At 40.8% G+C, this 20,557-nt stretch overlaps 1 protein-coding gene across 1 annotated transcript in view; it reads right to left on the bottom strand.

Annotated features, from left to right (window-relative positions):
* The window catches only part of CDH11 (cadherin 11), a 151,557-nt gene that overhangs the window by 26,781 nt on the left and 104,219 nt on the right, over window positions 1-20,557 (bottom strand). The window contains exons 4-8 of the mRNA XM_030299198.2: window positions 16,984-17,278; window positions 13,982-14,101; window positions 11,608-11,775; window positions 6,664-6,851; window positions 459-712 (exon numbers count right to left, since the gene is read on the bottom strand). Coding sequence (XP_030155058.1) covers window positions 459-712; window positions 6,664-6,851; window positions 11,608-11,775; window positions 13,982-14,101; window positions 16,984-17,278 — 1,025 coding nt within the window. The remainder of the gene's footprint in view (window positions 1-458; window positions 713-6,663; window positions 6,852-11,607; window positions 11,776-13,981; window positions 14,102-16,983; window positions 17,279-20,557) is intronic.

The following is a 20,557-nucleotide window of genomic DNA, read 5'->3' as shown; positions in this document are numbered from 1 at the left end:
GGCAAGTCACTTTGCCTTGACCATGTCCCCTCAATTTAAGTGAAAATTCCTATAGAATAAAATTGAGAGGATACATTAGAGTATCTGCCTAACATACCTAATGGAGTAAGTGGAGCATGGAAAGGTGTTCCATAAATTGTAATGACTATAATTAGTTAACAGTCCTTATCCATACTTCGCTACGGTTCCCCGAGACAAGCCTTGCTACGCATTGCACCACCGTGTACACTGGGAAGTCTGCTGCAGACAGAAATTATGTAGTTTGAACAAACTCATCCAAAAAGTAGCAGAGGGGAAGTAGAATTCACATCTTCCAAATCGTAGTCTTGTTAACACTGCATTGAACCTGATCGTCTTGGATCCTTTTTGAAACTGAAGGATGTGCTTCCCTCAGGACTTTCCTGAAACGTCTTTCCTCTAAAATTCCTCATCCCGGGCTCTTAAATAAATGTCTGTACCTTATCGGGCTGTTGGCAGCATCGGGGTCTTTGGCGTGCACTCTCCCAACCACAGTGCCAGCCGCTGCATTTTCTTGGACTTCGTGGATATAACTTGGGGCCAAGAACATGGGGGGCTCATCAGCATCTTCCACTGCAATCTTGACCGTCACAGTGTCCTTGAAAGGCCCGTTGCTGATGAACTTTGGGTCGATGTGCACATTGGCTGCCTCTACCTTCAAGCTGTATGCTCTTTTGGTTTCAAAATCTACAGGCTGGCAAGAAAGAAGACATGATTGGCAACCGGTTCCTTGAAAGAATCATGGAGGAAAAAGACCAGATTGTTTTACAGGGCAGAGTGAATAGTTCCTCAAAGGGAGAAAAATCAGTGTCTATTCAATAACCAATTACCTGAGCCATTTGGTCAGAAAATCAGACAAATCAACTGCTGAAATCTGGAATGTGCTTAATGGGTAATTACAGGAGCACAATAGACACAGAAGGACCACATCATCGAAAATGAACTTCATTCTACATAACAACAATAAGGCTGTCCAAATCATTCACCAAAATCATCTAAGGAAAGAAATTAAAACACTACAAAAGCAAATATTGTAGCCCATTCTGTAAAGTTCTAAGAATCTTCATAATAAAAATACCCACTGAATTTCAGCAAAAGTATGTCTTGTTAGATGGCTGTTGTCCTCTAAACGCGCGCGCGCACACACACACACACACACACACACACACACAGAGCTGGGTTAATCATATTGATAGCTTAATTTTTAATTTTCTGACCCTTTCCCAAAGTCTGTGATCCTTACCAACACTGGCCCTTAAAATGACTTCAAGTGGTTTATGGGTAATTTCGGTGGATGGATTTGTTGAATGACATTAACTTACTTATTAAGTTACTTATTGATACTATTATTCCTTTTCTAATTCTTCCATTACTAAAAACATCAGGGATACATCAGTATACCTCAGTATATGCTACTTTTTAACATATATGATATGCTTCCTAATCTCCTTTTGAGAGGCACTGATTCAACTGTTGAGCTAGAATGCAACAGCATCGTTTTGTTTTGCTTGCGTTCATTTCTAGGTTATCTTCCATTTGTGGCAAGTCATATAGGCCAATGAGAATAACACTTCTTTGTTAAAAAAATGCATATATGTTTAAAAGGAGCCCCCTCAAGGGCAAAAATTATCAACAGTATAGATTTTACACAGATTCAAAAAAAAAAATTAAGAAGTAGTATTCGAACGACTACAGTTCTGGAGAAATTGACGGTAAACACTCCCAGGGTCTGAATGAGATGAGACACAGTGAATCAGTCAGCAAAAGGTGAAAAGTAAAATAGTGGTCCAGCAACAAGTTCTGATGCCTCAGAAATAGAACTTTCTAATTAGCACTCCAGATGATGCTGAACGACCAAATGTTTGGAAAAGGTTGGGTCTTTTAAGGTTAGCATCTGCCTGCCATGCTGTTGTCAACTGCCTGGCAAACACTTATTGTGAATGGGCACATAGTCACAGGGTTTAGTCCTGACCTAATTCTACAAAGTTCAAAACTAAGGATGATTTCACTTTTGGGAAGGAGAAACACATTCAAAGTTTTCCCATCATCTGCCCACCCGGCTCAGTGAACACTCTTTTTCCTGAAGTAGCATCACATACAGCTGATGCACCATTCTGGGACTCAGCAGCTCCCCTGTAACCCTTCTTTGGGTTACTGAGCAGCAGAAAGGGATGTTCTTTATGGGCTCCAGATATGAGATTGCTGCAATTTCTCAAACATGTCTGCAATTTTTAGACAACAACAACAACAACAACAACAACAACAAAACTAGAATATGATAGTTCTGAGGCCAGGTAAGGAGAAATTTTCTAATGTCAGGTAGCTTCTTGATGCTCTTAGAGCAGACCTTTTTTGAACTTGATTTAGGCATATGGGTAGGGACCCAGAGCCCTGAGCCATGTTCCCAGTGGAAAGCACTGATGACATTGAGGCTAATAGAGTCACACTGCAGTCTGACCGATCTTTTCAGATTCCAAGCAAAACTCCCCCAACCCCTTGCCAACATTTGTCTGGAATGCCCTTTCCTAGTTGGGTGAGATTTGACCGAGTCTTCTGGCAATCCTCATTGCCTTGGGAAATCCTCAACTTTTCTCAGCTGCCTTTCTGAAGTCCCTCATCTCTCGCCCCTGCTAAGTGGGGAGCACTCCAAAGGACTCTGCTGAGTCTTGTTGACTTTTGATTCCGCACTCCCAGGGACAAGTGATCATCTACACCAGTTGTTTTGTCAGAATGGGGAGCAGGTCCGATGGATGAATAACCTTTAAGCATTTACCTACAATTTATACCTTGACTCCTTCCAAAAAAGATTTAAGGTAGTTTCCCCTGTGAACATTTATACCCATGCGATGAGTAGTTGAAATAAAGCTAAATGAGGCAACACACTACATAAACCATAAAAATCTTAATACCCCTCAGTTTACTAATCCGACCTCTGAGAATTCTCCCTGAGGGATTAATTCAACAGAAAACCCAAACAAACAACATTCAAAAATGCCTGGTGTTTGTCAGAAATAATAAAGGGTTATATCTAATCAGGGAAACATACACACAAAACACCAAATCCAACTGTGAGATTTTATTAAGGAAATAATGGTCCATCAATAGGATGAGATGTTATGTAGTCATTAAAAATGATTATGTATATTATATAACAGCATGTAAAATGTTTATGATGTGACATTAAATTAGCAAATCAGATCACTCTATGATTGCAACTGTGTCAAATGTTATATATCCATATGTATATACATGTGGACAAAAAATATAAAAAATAATCAGACATAAAAATAGTTTTATTAAAATAGGGGATATTTAAAATGCCTTCTAATGCTGCTCTCACACTGCTTTATGAGGAGTTTATTTGGTTAAGAGGGAATAGCTCAGAAACCGTGCCAGGTTCTGCGATAAATGGGTGCCCACTTGATCAACGGCATTGCGATGAACAGACTGGATTTTCCTCCCAGTCCACCAAGCCACTGACATGTTTCATTTTTATTCTGCACTGATTCTTCTGTTAGCCACACAGAGACTGTCTGAATATCCTGAGGGCAGATTCTCTCTTATGCACCATTACACCTCTGCCGCTTACTGTGTCTGACACAGTCAATACTCAAGAAGTATTTATTGCTTCCCAAGCTATCCAATACGTGAAGGATTCTACCTCCTAAACATCTCTTGAAACCTTCACCTTCACCTCTTCTGCCTTCTTCAGTTCTTTGTAACTTCCCCCTCGGATTCTAACAACACTGTTGCAACTGGTCCCACAGTATCCATCTCAAAACTCTCAAGACTGACTTACCCAAGTTTCTTAAATGTGCCCTGTTCCCATAATCCAAGCCCTCAGCCCTTCCTCTCCTTATCTATCAGGTAAATTCCTACTTCTCTAGAAGTAAACTTTTACTCCTGTAAGAAGTCATTCATGACCCATATTCATAGATTTTATCACACTTTGTTACAGTTTATTCTCAACTGGGGAGTGATTTTGCTCGACCTCATCCTGGGGATATGAGGCAATGTCTAGAGCTATTTTTAAATCATCACAACAGGTGGGGTAGGGTAGTGTGTGTGCTTACATCTAGCAAGGAGAGGCCAGGGGTGCTACTCGACACCGTACAGTGCACAGAACAGCCCCAGACAACAAAGAAGCATCTGTCCTGAAATGTTGATAGTGCCCAGGCTGAGAAAACAAAACCCGCTCTATTTTCATTGTCTTTTCAGTTAAATGTCCTGTTAAACGGTGACCTCCTTATAGCCAAGACTCTGTCTCTTCAACTTTAGATGCCCAGCCTCTCACAAGGGGCCTGCTGGCAAATGGTAAGAACGCAGTAACTCTTGGCAGAAAAATGGGTGAATGAATTAAGAAATGCATGAAAATGCTACATTTAAGAATATTTTAAGAGACAAATATGCCCATGATCTCTCCATACTCTCTTATATTATTAAAACATATACAGTGACTTCCATAGGATCCATCATTTATTCTATTAAATTCACCACCTCCCAGATTCTCTTCTTTCCTGGTGGACATTTAGAACTCTGAACTACGAGTTCAAGCAAACATTCTTTTACAAATGAAATAACATCTTACCGTGTTCTAAGCCTAAATTTCAGGGATTTGTAGAAGATTGTTTCTTTGCCTGGAATAAACACATTGAATTGGGGGGAAATGTGCAAATTAATCATATGCAGAGAGCTCATTTGCGATGTGTGAGTTCCATGGGGTGATTTAAATGTTTCAGGATCTTACAGACACAGTATGTGTTTATACCCTGAATACACTGAAAACAGGTGACAACCTTAGCATAACCAACTACCCAATTACTTGAACAGCAGAGGGTGGGAGGCAGGGATTGCTGATGCCAAAGCTCATATGTCCGTGTCAAGCAGAAAAGATAGTAATATTAATTAACAAGGTAAGTTGACAGCTCTATGCTAACACACAAGTCACTCAGCTATTTCTTTAAATTTTTTAATGTTTATTTTTGAGAGAGAGAGACAGTGTGAGTGGGGAGGGGCAGAGAGAAAGGGAGGCACAGAATCCGAAGCAGGCTCCAGGCTCTGTGCTGTCAGCACAGAGCCCAATGTGGGGCTCAAAGTCGCAAACCACAAGATCATGACCTGAGCTGAAGTCGGACACTTAACCAACTGAGCCACCCAGGCATCCCACTCAGCTATTTTGCTAGAGGAAAACCAGAGGGAGTGCTTACCCCAGCACTTCATGGCTAATGATTAGGCTGCGATGGCCACTAATTCATTGTACTAATGTTGGCTTTTCCTACTATCCAAAGTTCATCCCAACTTCCGTACTCTCTAGTGAAAGAGTCACCCCCTACCCTCTCTTTGTTTTGTGTCCCCTAATATATCTCCCAAATCCAACAACGTTTCCAAGTATTATGAAAAGTCTGCTTCCTACAGCACATATCTCCCTGCTTCCCTAACTAAAAGATTCCTCCCAGGAATTTCCCCCACCCCACCCCTGCCTGCTCTCCAGCTACTGGCCTCTTTATTGATTCTTCAAATTAATTTTTTATCAGTGTTACAGTCCAATCTTTTCCATCACACCAAGGAGCTTAATATTCATGCTACAAAACGAAGTTGAAAATGAATGCTTGATTAAAACCAAGGTAATCCCATCATCCAATTCAGATTTAATGCTCCATACACTTTGATGATGGAGAGGTGTTGATTTCTCAAGTGGTAAATCGGGGGGGGGGGGTGCGTTTCAGAAAATACTGTAACTGTTTCTTTACTTGAAAGTGAATCCTTTCTGGATACCTTCAGAATATCTTTCTGGCCCAAATGTCCCCAAAACATCTTGAATAGGAAGCTGTTCCAGAATACCCAGGTTTGAATTTCACGTCTGTGAATTGCTACCTGTGTGATTATGACGGGGTCAAATTATTTAATCTGTCTGAGTCCCAATCTCTTCATAATTAAATTGAGGTACTATTGCCTATTGGGATAATACTATCTACTTTGTATGATTTTTCTGAAAAATAAATGTTTGTAAGAGGCTCAGGCTTCATCTAGCCTATATTTAGTATTGAGTACATTTTAGATTTTCAGAACAAAACAAGGACAAACAATAAACTCTTTGCTATGAGTTAATTCTGGGACACATTTTTAGAGACAGTTCACCTGACTATGAGGAGAAGGTCCATTGTGGTTGTTTCTTAGGCTCAATTTTGAGAGAAAATCAAGGAGAGGATTGGCTCAAGTTTCCCAGGAGGCCCAGCAATGTGGTGGCCCTTGGATACTTTCACATAGGAAACGTTCTGAACAGCCTGTATTAACAGTTAGCTTGGAAGAGCCAAAGGAGGAACCCCTTCCATGCTCAGGGCTGTTTCTCTAAAACCTAGATTTATCCAGCTATCTACCTTCCATGTGGAAAGTGTGCCAAATCACACAAAAACTAACAGGCAGTCGGCCAACATCCCCCCCAGCCCCTTTGCTAGCTCTCTCTGCAGTAACTGAAAGGGATACAGTTCTGTTACCTCCCCAGAGCTGGGAGCTCAACTGCAAAGTCAGATCAGCCCCCCTTGCCCATATTCTCCTTTCCTAACCTTCTGCTCTCCATCCCCTGCAGTGTTGCCCTGGCAGAGCTGGCCACACCGCTAACACCCCTGATTCCTCACCGGAACTCACCTTTTTCAGTTTGACCACACCCTCCTGTGTCTCATAGTCCGTGGTGATTTCAAACAATTCCATACCGTCTCCATCAACAATATTGTAGGTGACTAAACCATTTTCTCCAATGTCTGGGTCTTTTGCCTTTACTCTTCCTACTTCCTCCCCGGGGACAGCTGCTTCTGACACAGACATCTGGTATACGCCTAGAAGAAGAAGACATCTATTTTTATTTTCCCTTTTATTTGGCAGCTGTAAGACTTTAGATTTCATTGAATCCCAATAAATTTCTCAAAGGGTTTGAAATTGAACTTTCTATTGATTGAAAACATGAAAGAAGTGAATGGCTGAGAAAGAAGATCCCACGTGGCCTGCTTGTCAAAGAAATGTGTTCTACAAAGGATGATAAAACAGTATCGGGGTCCAGGGTCATGTGGTGGGGTCACCTGCCACAAGTAAGAAAGGAAAACAATGCTCAGTTACATTTCCCATCAGGAAGTGATGGAGGACCATGTATATATCTTTATACATTCAAAGAGCAAAGTCTTCTTTTCGTGTCTTCAGGATGGTCCACGAATTAATTCCAAGGCACTGCCAGGTACCCAGAAAAACCTCCTTCTCTGTTTGAGAACCTCCCATGGCTCCATATTTTTTTTAAAAAATCAAATGCAAATTTAATCCTTATCAAGGTCATGAGCCTACTAACTCTATATGTGACTCTCCTCTTACTTTGCCTCCTTCACCATTTGATCAAGCACTACCTTATCTGGAAAGGTTTCTCACAGTATGGTCTGTCCATATATATTTATTTTATATGTACTTGGAACCTAATATATGCCAGGTGCTGCTCTAGGCCCTGGAGACTCAGTAGTAAATGGACTCATCAAGTTTCTTCCCTTAATGAGGCACACTGAAGAGGAACAAGAAAGCAAATGACATACTCTGATGTCATTGCTAGAAAGAAGGAAAATAAAGTAGGATAAGTGGTAGAGGGTAACGAGACAGTGAGTATGTGTGACTGTGTGTATGAGTGTGTGATGGAGTGTGAAGGGGATCACACCATCACTCATGTGTGAATGTGTGTCTGGGAGTGGGTATGTGGTTGTGTGGTACACATATGCATGGATGAGTGAGAGTGTCTATATGAATATGTCGTGTGTGTGTGTGAATGTATACACTTGTGTTACATGTGCTGTGTGAGAACAAGAAAGAGGGAGAACTGAGAATGATTTGGAATTGGTTGGTCAGAGAAGACATCCCTCAGAAGAAGGCATCAGAAGGGACTGAACAATCAATCACATTAATCTCTGGGGATAAAAATTACAGACAAAGCAAAAGACGAAATGGCAAAAACCCTGGAGTAGGTACATGTTGAAGACATACAGAAGCCAGAAGACAAGTGTGGCTGGAGCCTTCTGGAAGAGGTGAGGGTACATAGGTAGGTTGGGGCCCATCTATGTAAAAAGGCCATTGTGGAATGGTTCTATTTGAACTTAAAGGAAGCCACTGGAAGCTTTTCAGTAGGGAAGCCAGATTTGAAATGATCTTATCTGTATTTCCACATTTTAAAAATATTCTACGGGAAACAATATGGAGAAACAAGGGCTGGGAACTTTGTCTCTTCCACTTCAAAGCTGAGTGGTTTGGGGCAAGTTACTTAAACTCTTGTAAGTTTTAGCTTCCCCTTTCTATGGATTCCATCAGTTCCAGTATGCTGTCTATGTTTATCTGTATTATGTGGCTTTGAATGTTTTCAGGTTGGACCCATATTCAACTGTATCACGCCAGAACCTGCACAGTCAAGGACAACTGGGTGGTGTAGTCTCTGTAGATAAGCTCTGTAAATAATTACCAATTTACAGGCAGGCTTAGGGAAACCTGCTCTTAGTTGGTTTTCTCCAAATCTCATTGGAGTTCATGGCAGTGAAACTAGCATCTGCAGTATAGCAATATAACTTTACTATATGACTGCATGTTAGCAAAGGCATTAATGGATGCATGCTAATAATCCTGTTCGGCCTTTTCCTTCTAGCATACCAAACAATTCTGCAGTGTGGATAATGGAGCATGTAGTTTCTTAGAATGCTATATGAGCCTTAAGCTTATTGGAGATGCTGAAATTTGTGCCTGATCAGGCAAAGCAGTCTTTCTTCACCTCTTTTGGGACTCCATGAGAACTGGTTACTGCCTTGTAATCCTATCTCAGTGTGTTCCTTGCATAGATTGCTGTCTTTGGATTCCTCTGAATGACTGGTGTGCCTTCCTGGGGCCATGTTTGTGTGCCTTCCTTGTTCCCTCATTTGCAAAAATTGCCATCCCTCTGACAATAAACTCCCAGGTTCCACCAGCTACTCTCCTAATCTAGTGAAGATGACATTTTTGTGGTGAAACATCCCCCCACACACCCATGGATTAGTGGCACCAGCATCTTTATGATCACAATACCTTTGTCTATATCTATGTATCTATATAAACAGATGTATGTTCAAGCTCTGGCTTTGCTACATTCTTTTTTATTTATTTATTTATTTTTTTAATTTTAATTCCAGTATAGTTAACATACAGTGTTAGTTTCACATGTACAATATAGTGATTCAACAATTCCATATATCACCCAGTGCTCATCACAAGTGCACTCCTTAATCTCCATCACCTTAATCTCCATCTCCCATCTACCCCCCCCACCCCACCCGATAACCATCAGTTTGTTCTCTATAGTTGAGTCTGTTTCTTGGTTTGTCTCTCTCTCTCTTTTTTCCCCTTTGTCTTTCTCTGACTGACTTATCTGAACTCCAATATGCTATATTGCGTAGCATTATACTCTCTAGCTCCATCCATGTCATTGCAAATGGCAAAGTTTCATTCTTTTTTTTTTTTTTAATTTTTGATGTTTATTTATTTTTTGAGAGAGACAGACAGAACATGAGCAGGGTAGAGGCAAAGAGAGAGGAAGTCACAGAATCCGAAGCGGGCTCCAGGCTCTGAGCTGTCAGCAGAGCCTGATATGGGGCCACGAGATCATGACCTGAGCTGACATCGAAGGCTTAACTGACTGAGCCACCCAGGTGTGCCCCTTTTTCATTCTTTTTTTATGGCTGAATAATATTGCTTTGTATATATATAATATACATACCACATTTCCTTTATCCATTCATCAATCCATGGACACTTGGGCTGCTTCCATAATTTGGCTCTTATAAATAATACTCCTATAAACATAGGGGTGTATTTATCCCTTTGAATTAGTGTTTTGTATTTTTGGGGTAACTACCCAGGAGTGTGATTACTGGATTGTAGGATAGTTCTATTTTTAACTTTTTGAGGAACCTGCATACTCTTTTCCAGTTAACTTCACCAGTTTGCATTCCTATCAACAGTGCATGAGGGTTCCTTTTCCTCCACATCCTCACCAACACTTTTTCTTTCTTGTATTTTTTACTTTTCCTATTATGGCCAGTATCAAGTGATAACTCATTATAGTTTTAATGTGCATTTCCTTAATGATAAATGATATTGAGCAATTTTCATCTGTAGGTCTTCTTTGGAGAAATGTCTTTTCCTGTCTTCTGCCCACTTTTTTAAAGTTTATTTATTTGTTTTGAGAGAGAGAGAGAGAGAGAGAGTCAGGGAGGGGCAGAGAGAGAGGGAGAGAGAGAATCCCAAGCAGTCTCTGTGGTATCAGCACAGAGCCCAACTCGGGGCTAGATCTCACAAACCATGAGATCATGACCTAAGCTGAAATCCAGTCAGAAGCTTAACTGAATGGACCACCCAGGCACCCCAGCTTCTGCCCATTTTTAACTGGATTATTATTTTGGGGGGTGGCTTTACTACATTCTATGCACACTAACTGCACCTTTTATGAAACCTAGTTTTATCTAAAATGTAGGCTCTTGTCAAGATATCCAGTAGTAATTACTATTCATTAAATGATGGAAGTTGTTGTAATTATGATGATTAATAACCTTTCAAAATCATCTTCTTTTATTTCCTTCAGTAACCTTACGAATTTTGTAGAAGGACTACAATCCCTCATATAATAATAATGGCTAACATTTGTGACAAATCATGCCAGGTGTTATAAGATTTTATACTAGCTGATTTAGTTATAACAACATTCCAATAAGACCTGTGGAAGACTGTATTCTCCAAAAGTGGCCCAAGCCATATCTCCCATCCCACATGCATTTCCTTCAACATGACTTTGACAGTCTTTCCATTGAAAGATGGGGTCTACAAGAACTCTACTTAAATTTGGACGGTCTTATGGAAATAATGCCATGTGATTTTTGAAGTTAGGTCACAATAGACAATACAGTTTCTGCTTGGTATCCCTGGGGCTCCCACTTTCAGAACCTATCCAAGCCATTCCTTGGCAAGACCCACATGGATAGAAACCAACAGCCAACACGAGCTCATCAGACATTTGAGTGAACATTCTTGGAAGTGGATCTTCTGACCTCAGTCAAGCCATCCTTACTTGAAGCTATGGAAACAAAGAAAAAGCAGTCTCCTCCAAGTTTTGCCCAAATGACTGATTCATGAAAAAAATAAATTATTATTATTGTTTTAAATCACAGAGGTTTGGGGCACTCTATTTTAAAGCAACAGGTAACTTATTCAGTACTATTACATCCAGATTAGAAATTAGAACACTGACACAGAGAGAGGTTAATTAATTACTAGATCGCAGAGCCAGTATCTAGTGAAATACCTAGCAAAATAGATTTTCTCTTTCCAGAGTTGTGGAACTTTTTACATCTCCTTTCCCTCCTCCTATCTTTACTGCACCTACAATTTTTATGTTGCTGTTGTATTCTTTATGTTTTCATTTTTTGCATGAATGATAAAGAGACTTCATTCTTCTAGATTTCTTCGTGAAAGCTGAGCAAAGCAGAAATGGGTCGGAGAAGGGCTAGCCATGGCACCATTAAAACGTGAAAGCCAAGCCCACCTACTTACTCTGTGGAAACTTTGGTGGGTTGTCATTGACATCAGTCAGTGTGATCGTCACTTTGGTTGTCCCTGAGAGTCCACCCATGTGTCCACCCATGTCCTTGGCCTGGATCACCACGTGGTACTCCTCCTTCGCTTCCCTGTCCATGTTGGGGAGGGCTGTTCTGATGATACCTGGATCCGTGAGTGGGAAATACCACACGTATTCATTGGTAACAACATTAAAACATAAAAAGTTCTAGGCACAGGGGAAGCAGAGAGGAATAAAAAAGCTCTTGCCCTCGCAGAAGAGTCACTTGGACATGATAATTAGAATGACAAGTAGCCATACCTGGAGCACCATATAGTGGTCTTTCTCAGCAAATTGTCATAATTATTCATATAGCATCATAATCATATATGCTTTATATGTTGCATTGTAAACGCAAGTAATAAGCTCATTATTCTCAGGCATAACATTTCAAGATCCTAAAGGCTGAAATATTTGAGGGCCCATTGCATGGATACCCATGACTAAACCCCCACTTTTGAATTACCAGTGGAATCTTTTGAAAGTCTATCCCAGCATTCAACTCTTGGAAATGTTTTTATGATCTATATTAGGTTAAATGTAGGTGGCATATATTCCAAGCAATACATTAAAATGTAATTATTAAATTTTAAAGGAGTAAGCCAAACAAGTCAAAAACACACACAATGCATACACAAACATTGTTGTACTATCACCCGTCACTGACCACAGGGGTAAATTAATGATTGAATTCTACATGATCCCTGGAGATTAGCACATAATTTGTATGAAAACCATGCTTGCTTAAATCTCTTGGGAACATGTGCAAGCTTTTCCTCTCTGTAGATATAGTAACATTTATACTGGAAATATAAAGAAAGCACCCTTGTCCCTCTCTTAGTCTGTATTTCCCAACAGCACCCTTGAACTCACTGAGTCTTGTTTTCCTTATCTGTTAAACACTTTGGTATGTTCAAAGTGGTGGTTCCTAACCATGAGTCCTTGAGAAAAAATAAGGTTATAATTGGAGTTCCTCCGCAGTTTTTAACATCTCAAAAATCTAGATGAAATCCCACATTTATCCTTGGTTAATGTGGAAAGGCAAATGGCTTCTGTGAAATCATAGCCACACAGCCCCATAGACTGTGTTCTGAAGCAAAGTGGCTACAAATAGATAATTACGTAGGTCAGTGGAAGTGATATCTAGTAAATGGGCAACTTATCTGATTGGCAGACCCTGTGTATACATATTAATATATATTTGTATTTCATACAATTTAGCTATAATAACAGATGTGGATTATTTGCAAATGTCTTTGCAAAGGCAAAGGAAAAGGCAGCAGTTTGGGGGGTGATATTATAGAATGGAACTTTCACAGTATTTCAGTGTTTATTCTAATGGAAGGACCCTAGAATAAAGTTTGGTGTAAGGGAAGTGGACCATTGTGGTTTTGGTGGCTACATGTTTTCACTTTTTGGGTTTGCTGTTTGTTTTCTGTAAGAACTGTGAAGTCTTCTTTTTGGGTGACACCAATTGGGAATCTGTAAGTGCAGTGGAGGGAATGTGCCACGTCCCAAACACACCCGAGCATTATTTTTTTTTAACATTTATTTATTTTTTGAGAGACAGAGAGAGAGTGTGAGCAGGAGTGGGGCAGAGAGGGAGGGAGACACACAATCCAAAGCAGGCTCCATCCAGGCTCCGAGCTGTTGGCACAGAGCTTGACGTGGGGCTCGAACTCAGGAGCTGTGAGATCATGACCTGAGCCAAAGTCAGATGCTTAACTGACTGAGCCACCCATATGCCCCTTAAAATCATATCTTAAAATTCAACTTAAATTACATGTTCAACTTAAATGCATGTTTCTCAAGAATTTATCTTGATGGCCTGCCTGGGTGTCTCAGTTGGTTAACCGTCTGACTTCGGCTCAGGTCATGATCTTGCAGTTTGTGGGTTCAGGCCCTGCATAGGGCTCTGTGCTGACAGCTCAGAGCCTGGAGCCTGCTTTTGATTCTGTGTCTCCCTCTCTCTCTGCGCCCCCCCCCCCGCTCACGCTCTTTCTTTCTCTCAAAAATAAACAAACATTAACAACAAAAAAATGTAAGATATGACTTTAAGATAAAAGTTGTATTTTAAGATTATATTTATTATTGTGACATGGTCACATAGAGGCAGAAACAATAATAAATAAGGTTCATTGGATGCTAACCATATCCAGGCACATGCAGGCACAGTGTCTAATCCTCTCAACAATCCTGTAAGGTGGCCTTTCCTGTATTTGGGAAAACTAAGACTCAAATAGGTTTACTGAGCAGGCCTGGACTTCTTATTCACAATGTGTCATAGATCCCAACAACACTGCACAGTACCTGTCTGTGCTTCTACTGAAAAGTAGGGTTGTCCTTCTAGGATGCTGTATACTAACTTCGCGCTGTTTCCATAGGTGGGATCATCTGCATCTGAAGCTGTCACCTGGATTACCGATGTCCCTTAAAAATGAAATAAATCCATTAGCAACACCCCTTCAGCTTTTTGAATTATATTCCAGTTTACAAAGTTCCATCTTAACTTTAAAAATGGAGAAAAGCCCCATAATTGTTTAACATGCTCTCAGTTTTCAGGGGTTCAGATGTCAAGTAATCTTCCTTCCTCTCTTCCTCTTCTTCCTTCCCTCTTTCCTTCCTTAAAAAAAATTTCCATAGCTTAAAAATGAACTTTCTATATTCATAGTACATCGTGCTCTGCTTAGTAGTTAAAATAACAATATGAACATTAATGCAAAAACATTCTAAGACCCATGCAACTGAAATGTTCAGTATATCAAATAATTAAATAACAATCTTCCCAAAGAGTAAAATAAAAGATAATTAGTGATGAATTGCTTTTTGTGTAAGGACAGAGTATGTAGCCTTCCATCTGTAGCAGCGCAATAAATACATAATTTTATTGTTGCTTTGCATGTAATAAAATAGCTTCTAATACTGCATTTTAATGAATTTATGGCTATAAATATTGTACAGAATGTTGTTCCCTGATGACATGAGAATTGCATCTTCCCACCTCTAACGGGTCTGGTAGTTATTTAATAGAAGCCACCCTTAAGACATCTGTGGGTCTGAAGGAAAGGAAACCAGGGAAATGAAGGAAGACGGGATTCCGTTTCTCCTAGAAAAGCCTCTGTTCTTTGGTGGTCACCAGGATTTGAGGGCACAAAGCACTGAACTACAGAATGGGGGGAGATGCCTGGGAAGGGAAACGGCAATTAGAGCCTCCCTGCACCAGGTACTTTCGGGGCACATTCCTTGTGTTCCACCAGCATCCATCCCCTCTGCTCCTCATTTTGACAGCAATTGTATTTTGAGAAACTGGGTGTGAGAGGTAGGAATTTTACAATCCTATTTTGCAAAGTAGATTATTGCCAGAGTCATTAGCCTAACCCCCATGGAGCAACCAACCAAACCCAGGGTCTTTCCTTGACATTTCCAGCAGAGGGGCAAGGTCCTGGGTGGGAGGTGAGGGAGCCCGTTGACACAGCTTCTGACAACCCTTTAATTTACAACTGTCAGTGATTTTTACATGGTATAAAAGGAAATCTTCCTTTTTTTTTCTCATTACGTTTCTGTAACTCATTATTTCGTGCAAACAACTTTTCTCAAGCTCTTCCCATAGGACCAGGCACTATTCTAGGCAGTGGACATTTATGAAGGAGAATAGGCCTAGCCTGCATCATTGTGACTGAGCTAGGGAAAGTATTACATTGTTATGCTTCATTTGTTTCTAGAACTGCCCTCAGTCCGTTATGACTCTTTTGTATTTTACTTAACCCTCGTCACAGTTTACATTATCCTCACTTTACAGATGACAAAATGAGAACTATGTGACAGTTCACCTGGCTCGTCAGGGCCACCGCCATCTGGCTCGTCAGGGCCACTGCCATAAACAGCAGCCCGGTACTGTGACACCAGGTTCGACTCTCGGAAGCCGTGATGGAAAGCCTGGGTGTTAGTCCCAAGCATCAAGGAGCTCCCAGAGGTGAGAACAATGTGAATTCTCTAGAGTGTTCTTTTTGATGGCAGGCTTTGCCTTCTGGCTCAGTTGCTCATGCTACAGTCCCCTATTTAATGCTTCATTTCTGTTGGATTTTTCTCATTAAAATCCCTAGGCAATTACCAAGAAACTAAGGGACCGGTCACGGCCAGGGGAGACAGGCAAGAAGTGACTCAGCCCCACCTTCATAAAGTATGAGAAAAGCCCAACTTTATCTGGAGGAGGGAAAAAAAGGGGGGGGGGGTGGTGCTTAAAAAAATCCACATCCCAGGTTCTACATGCAAAGTGGAAAGAGCTTAGGGCCCTAGGGTACTTTCTGCATCTAACTGTTTTGAACAGGTTGTTTCCCATTCTTGGTGCTTGGTTTTCTCATCTGTAAAATGGGCAGTTTGGCCCTGATGATTCTTAAGTTCATTTGCGCTCTAAAATCTCTGATTCATATAATCAGACTCATTCCCTGACCAGAACAGCCATGATCACTGTCTGAAAGACAACCCCTTTTTAATATGAGGCATATTTCTCAAAAGACCACAAATGAATGCATTCTATAAAGCCAGACAAAAGTTGCTGCCAGGAAAAGGTGGCTTGTTGAAGAAATCCTTGAGAGAAGTATCCTTTGACAATGGAGAGTGTCTTCAGGCATGATGGAAGGACATATCCGCTTCTAAATTATCCTAACAGATGGTGGCATAGTGTCCTGATTAAGTGTGTATTCTGGAGCCACTTAATAGCTCAGATGACTTTCGATAAATTAGTCATCCTGTTCCTGGCTTGGGCTTTCCATCTGCAAAGTATGTCAAAAGGACCTACCTCACTACAAAGATGGATTATCACAAAAAAATAAATGCAATAATGTCATGTAAGTCAATTAGTATGATGTCTACATGCAACAAATATTACGATTACTGTTCCTCATTAGACATCAGTGCACACTAGTGACTGAACTGCATTGCCTCTAATCCTGCAAGACTAGAAACTATGACTCCATTTTACAGAAGGGGACAGTAAGGCGAAAATGGACAGAGCTGGATCCAAGTCGCATAGCTAATGAGCGCCAGAACCAGGATTGCCTGCAGCCCGTCAGGTTCTTGCCATTCTGCCACACTTCTTGTGTTTTCGAAGACTAGATATTAAAATCTCAGATCTATTTTAAATATTTGAAACTTCAACTACACAAATAACACTTTTTTGGGTCGTATGCCGTTGAAGATGCGGTGTAAATTCTGCTTCTTGATTTGGGAGAATATGGGCAGCAGCCCCCCACCCCACCCCCGACAGGGACACGAGGCCTGTAGATGGAGCGGGTCTCCCCTCATGTACGCACCCACGTTGGACCTCTCAGGCACGTTGGCATGATAGGTCTCATGCAGGAACTCGGGCGGGTTGTCATTAATGTCCTGGACTTTGACGATGAACTCCGACGGTGGCTCCAGCGGCCGGTTGGTGTCCCTGTCCACCGCCTGTGCCATGAGCGTGTACTGGGCTCTCTCTTCCCGGTCCAATGTCTTGGTGGCATGAATGTTCCCTGATTTGTCATCAATCACAAAAATGGTTCCGGCTCCTTCACCTGAGAGAATGTATTTAATGTTCCCATCACCAGAGTCAATATCGGAATGAAGCTAGGAAAAGAGAAACCAAGATTTGTAATTCCATGAGGGATGCCGTGGGGAAACAGAGTCTCATTCATACACCGTTTGCCACAGCACGCTGTCCACCCACACCCACACAGACGCCCACACACCCACATACACCATTGAGAGGGAGATGCTCTGCCCCCATTTTACAAATGAAGAAATGGAATCTTGGAGAAGACAATTGCCTTGGCCAAAGTCACACCGCTGGGGGAGGTGAAGCCAACATTCAGACCTGAATCCTGAGTTTTTTAAATTCTATGAGTCATACTTTCCCTCACAAATATACACACATACAAAATATACGCACATATTCACACGGGTATGCACACAAGCAAAATATATACACATATGCACATATATTAAGTTATTTTGAAAGAAACCTAGATGACATAAAAATATAAAAAACAAACATTTATGCCATAAGTAAGTCTTCTCAGTTCTGATTCCCACCCCTTCAGTTTCTCTGCTCAGACACAACAGTTGCTACCAGTTTCCTGTGAATCTAAGATACGGTTTATGCATATGCTAGAATATCTGTACAGATACATAAATGCCCTCATTCGTTTTTATGCAGTGAAGTGCCATAGTGCACAAATGGCACTCTGCACCTCTGTTTTCCTATAACAGTAAATTCAGGTGACCTTTTGGACTGCTACCTCCGCTGGATGCATGCTATCATCTCATTTTAGCTGTCTTCTTCCAAAGGACACTGAGGTTGTTTCTAGGCTTTGATTACGATAAGCAATTCATTGATCAGAACTTTCCGTAAGACACTCTGTGAGGCACATGAGGGTCTGGGGATGTGGCCTGTCAGGAAGAAGCTCTCATTCTGATCATAGGCATAAGGTGGGTAGGACGGGTTGATAAATATGAAGCTTCTTAGACTATTGAAAGAACCTTACCTATGTTCAGGTTTTCCCCCTCCTTTCACAGAGCCCAGAGAAATGACGGTACTTGCCTAACTCCACACTTCACAGGGCCAGGGCATCGTCCAGTTCTCCTGACTACCCATCCTGTGCCTGGTCTCTGCTCTGTGTTTCATAACATGGGACTCACCCAAAGACCACGTTTGATTTTCGTGTAGCAATGAATTCCTTACCTACCCTTGATGTCATCTCAATGTCTGAAGCTTTCGTCTTAATTTAAGTACCTCTGCCCTCATTATGCCCTTTGTGAGAAGAGAGAAGCATTGCTTTTGCCATTCTCGTAGGCTTCAAGGCTAGCCAAGTGGCTAAAAAGCCCTTGGTTCTGCCTACTATGTGAGAAAACCCAGTATACACCAAAAAGCTTTATTCAAATGGCATTGATAATAATATTGATTGATTAGCAATGACATTTTCATACTGATATTATTAATAATGTCATTTAAATATTATTGTTAACACCAATTTGATTATTGTTAGGAAACCAAAGCCTGGGGAGCTTGTTCAGAATCACAAAGCAAGATAGAACACAGTGCTTTTTAAAGATGTTTGTATTGGTTTCAGTTTCCCAGAAAGTATCTAATTGATTTGCAGCACCTCAGTGAAACACCAAATATTTCGGCTCAGGGGGTACCTGTAGGTACAAATCAGGAAGACCATTTTGATTTTAGTTCACAGTGTTTCTCAGGAAAATTTGAAAAAATATACCTGCCTTCAGAACTTGTTATTCATAACAAGCTACGTGTTGTCATGAAATGATGGTTAATACATTTCTCATGAATAAGGCAGTTTGTGAGTAAAATATGAAGCTATTTTGTGGCTTCTAAAGGATGAACAGAATTGCTCTGATCTTCATACAATTTCCACAGTGAGGGCGGGATCCCTGCCGCCATGCGGCTGGCTTTCTCCCCAACCCCCCAAACAGTTTGCATTTGTTCGTTTTCTCTGCCTGAGACCTGTCAAAAGTTAGGGGCTCAGTCTTGTGAATGAAAAACAAGGAAATAAATGCTTATTTTAACAGGAGTGGCTAGAAGGGAAGTTTCTCTGGGCTTTCATGAATTCCACGTGAGCTTGGCAAGTTTCTTATGAATTAAACAGATTCTAGTTCATGATCAACCAAATCACTGCAAAAGTGTAAACTTACAGCACTCCTTATCTTTCTCTACTTTGTTTTCGGATTTGAAAGTTAGATATAAATTCCTTCTTTTTCTCTCTCCCACAAAGATGACCTGTACAACTGACAACACTATTTATTAGGTTCTACACAAAAAGCAGTTTGGGAAACCATTCCTTCCTATCAGGGGACCCAGTTGCTGAGGCATACACAGCCAATTCCTAATGCCAAAGACTGCTGGCTTCCCCCTCTGCAGGGCACAGCACGACACAGACTGTGCTTCCTGCAAGAAATCTGAAAGTCCATCGCTTGCCAAATTCTACTTTTTCAGAGCATCATAAAGCACTCAACCTTGAATGCTGCCAAATCAAAGGTCATCTAGTCTATTCCCTCTATTCATGGGGAACTGTATATATAGATATCAATATCTATATCTATATCTATATCTATATCTATATCTAATCTATATCATCTATATCTATATCTATCTATAGTTATATATATAGTTATATATAGTTATATATATAGTTATATATATAGTTATATATATATACTTATATATATATAGTTATATATATAGTTATATATATATATGTGTATATATATATATATATATATATATATCCACATTATCTCAAAAGGAAGATCCATAGGATCCAGCCCCCCTTTTTTTTTCTTCTTCCCCTCTCCAATCGGACATCTCACACTCAATCTCAGGTACCAGGATTTCAAAGCCCATTCACTGCTTCCTCTTCTCCATGTTTTGTCCTATGATCCCTTTTAGTGGGCTTGCCAACTTGTTCCACAGAGATAAGGAAATGGCTCTCCAGGTCCTGTCTCTCCTACAATCTTCCACCCTAACGAACACACCATTCTCCACTGAGAAAGTCCTTAAGGCAAAGGTTCTATATTCTCAGAAAAATTTACGCACAGCTCTCCATGGTGTTCAAGCTGCACAGCCCCTGCCATGACTGAAGTCTTGTCTTCCTCTCTGGGCACAGAGCCCATCTCCTCACGTAGGGAATTCACATGCCAATCATTTCCCCGGGTTCCCATTTCCCAAGACTACTTCTATTTTGGGTATAATCTTTCCATTTTGGGGTATACATGAATGAAACTCCTTTGGTACATCTCTTTGAAAAGGCATTTCCCCAACCCTGAACATTACTCAGATGCTACTGTGAACCTCTTCCAAATAAGTCAATTACATAAATATGGATTACTGCT

The sequence above is a fragment of the Lynx canadensis genome, chromosome E2 (assembly GCF_007474595.2).
Source record: "Lynx canadensis isolate LIC74 chromosome E2, mLynCan4.pri.v2, whole genome shotgun sequence".
NCBI lineage: Eukaryota > Metazoa > Chordata > Mammalia > Carnivora > Felidae > Lynx > Lynx canadensis.
The sequence above is the reverse complement of the archived record's forward strand: the minus strand, read 5'-3'. Positions and strand labels throughout refer to the sequence as shown.